The sequence below is a fragment of the Penaeus chinensis genome, chromosome 17 (genome assembly GCF_019202785.1).
Source record: "Penaeus chinensis breed Huanghai No. 1 chromosome 17, ASM1920278v2, whole genome shotgun sequence".
NCBI lineage: Eukaryota > Metazoa > Arthropoda > Malacostraca > Decapoda > Penaeidae > Penaeus > Penaeus chinensis.
This window is the reverse complement of record NC_061835.1, coordinates 6,732,007-6,734,506: the sequence shown is the minus strand read 5'-3', so window position 1 is coordinate 6,734,506 and position 2,500 is coordinate 6,732,007. Positions and strand designations below refer to the sequence as shown.

The window sequence follows — 2,500 nt, the reverse complement described above, 5'->3', positions numbered from 1 at the left end:
GCTGTTACAGGGGTAGCTCTTTTAACCATAGTCATGAATCATTATCGAATGAAGAAGATTGGGCTCCAAGAACAATTCATCACAGCGTACGGAGGCTTGAGAGGAGCCGTAGCCTTCTCTCTAGCCAACATGTTAGATCAGACAGTTGACCCGAGGAGGATATTCATCACTACAACTCTTATGGTCATTTTATTCACAGGTTTCATACAGGTAAGGAAGAGGGATTAACATGAAGATACGTAGGTATTTATGAATGCTTTTTGTTGGTTTATTATATTTTTTTTTTAACGGAATGTGAAGGGATACGTTAAAGCTGAATAATAGTTATTGTAGACAATTTTTTTAGAATTAAGTATTGTTCCCTTTTTTATGCAGCAATATATATAATCATACTTCGTTCTGCTACTTGCGGTTTGATTTGTGCTAAATATCCAGCTTAATATGACATGTAATAAACTATGTACACCTCATAATACACGCTGAATAACCATACCTTCCATCCTCGCAGGGAATATCAATCAAGCCTCTAGTGAACCTCTTGAGAATACAGAAGAAGCGCTCAGACCATAAGAAACTGAATGAAGAAATCAACGACACTGCCATGGACCACATCATGGCGGGCGTCGAGGAAATTCTAGGGCAGCACGGAGACTTCTATCTTCGGGTGAGTTGGAGGTGCTGAGGAGAATAAGATTATGCGAAGATTATGGTAAGAAGTCGGTGGGGAAATTTTTAAAAGGTATAGGGTGGTGTTCATAGCGTGTGGGAGGGCGGGGAGAGGTAAAGGTATTTGAACTGACCTTTGAAGTCATGATCAGGGAAAGTTTAATGCCATTTTAGTCTTATTAATATGAAAATGTTAATGCATAGATGATTGATAGTTAGGTAGAGCTATAGAAAATTGAGTGAAGTTGAATTGTTCAAAAACTAATGGTTCTCTACGTTCTCAAACTTAATCATATCATTTCTAATTAGCTTATGATTTTTTTTATTTATTTATTTAAAAAAAAAAAATAGAGGCCCTGTCCACACGAAGGGTAGTTGGCATAAGCGAATTATGTCAGAAGCGCGATGGTTTTCCACTTTTATCAGGCCGAGCAGTTCCCAGGCAGATATGACTGTAATGCCCGTCACAGATGCTACTTTACGTCATCACAGCAGACCGGGAACAGTCCTAGGTTTGGGTCTACACATGGATATAAATATGCCTTGTATTCTGTTGGAAAATACGGAATACTTTCGTACGTTACAAAGAATATACACGAATATGCAGCGCTACGGTGACGCTCATATGTAAACACTGAGACACGAGCTTTTTGTATTTAAAATTTTGTGTTTAAACACATTTACTATGACTATTATTTAGGTTAGTATTTATAATGGTCATCTTTTTATCTTAACATAGCATGTTTCCCTTTAATAGTTCAGCAGCTAGGCTTACGAGTCAAGAAGCATGGTCTCCTGCTTCTTCATATGTAACATCCTTTACCTAGCGGAATATGTAATAAAAACAAGTCAAGAAGTGGCCACTCGCATTCCATCGACCTTAAAAGTTCATATGGCAGAATCCACACTGAAAAATATTCCTTAGCATTCTACATTCTCTGTCTGAAATTATGCACCTTCGTTGGGACCTGATTTTACATTGGAAATTATATATATTAAAAAAAAAAAAGTATTTGTTACCTTGACCACATTATTGGGAAAATAATCATTAATGGTTTTATTGCATCCTTCTCACAGGAGCTGATTATCCACTACAATGACAAGTATCTCAAGAAGTGGTTTGTCAAGCCTTGCAGTGAATCCAAGCTCACGAGACTCTTCGAGAAAATTGCAATTTCGTGAGTACTTTTCCATGCAACATGTCATTATGATTAACGTTATCATTATCGTTATCATTATGTCATTATTATCATAATTATGATAACTATCTATCACCACCACCACCATCAATCACCATCACCATCAGCCACCATCACCATCAATCACCATTACCATCAATGACCATCACCATCAATCACCATAACCATCAATCGCCATCACCATCAGTCACCATCAATCACCATTACCATCAATCACCATCACCATTAATCTCCATCACCATCAATCACCATCACCATCAGTCACCATCACCATCACCATTAATCACCATCACCATCAATCACCATAACCATCAATCGCCATCACCATCAGTCGCCATCACCATCAGTCACCATCACCATCAGTCACCACCATCAGTCACCATCACCATCAATCACCATTACCATCAATCACCATTACCATCAATCACCATCACCATCAATCACCATCACCATCAATCACCATTACCATCAATCACCACCACCACCACTGTAATCACCACCATCAATCACCATCACCATCAATCACCACCACCATCAATCACCATCACCATCAATCACCATCACCATCAATCACCATCACCATCAATCACCATTTACATCAATCACCATCACAATCCATCACCATCATCACCACC

At 38.6% G+C, this 2,500-nt stretch overlaps 1 protein-coding gene across 2 annotated transcripts in view; it reads left to right on the top strand.

The window, feature by feature from the left end:
* Window positions 1-2,500, top strand: part of LOC125034225 (Na(+)/H(+) exchanger beta-like) — an 83,341-nt gene that overhangs the window by 69,871 nt on the left and 10,970 nt on the right. For both annotated transcript variants that reach the window (XM_047625937.1, XM_047625936.1), the window contains 3 exons: window positions 11-210; window positions 509-664; window positions 1,744-1,844. In XM_047625937.1, coding sequence (XP_047481893.1) covers window positions 11-210; window positions 509-664; window positions 1,744-1,844 — 457 coding nt within the window. The remainder of the gene's footprint in view (window positions 1-10; window positions 211-508; window positions 665-1,743; window positions 1,845-2,500) is intronic.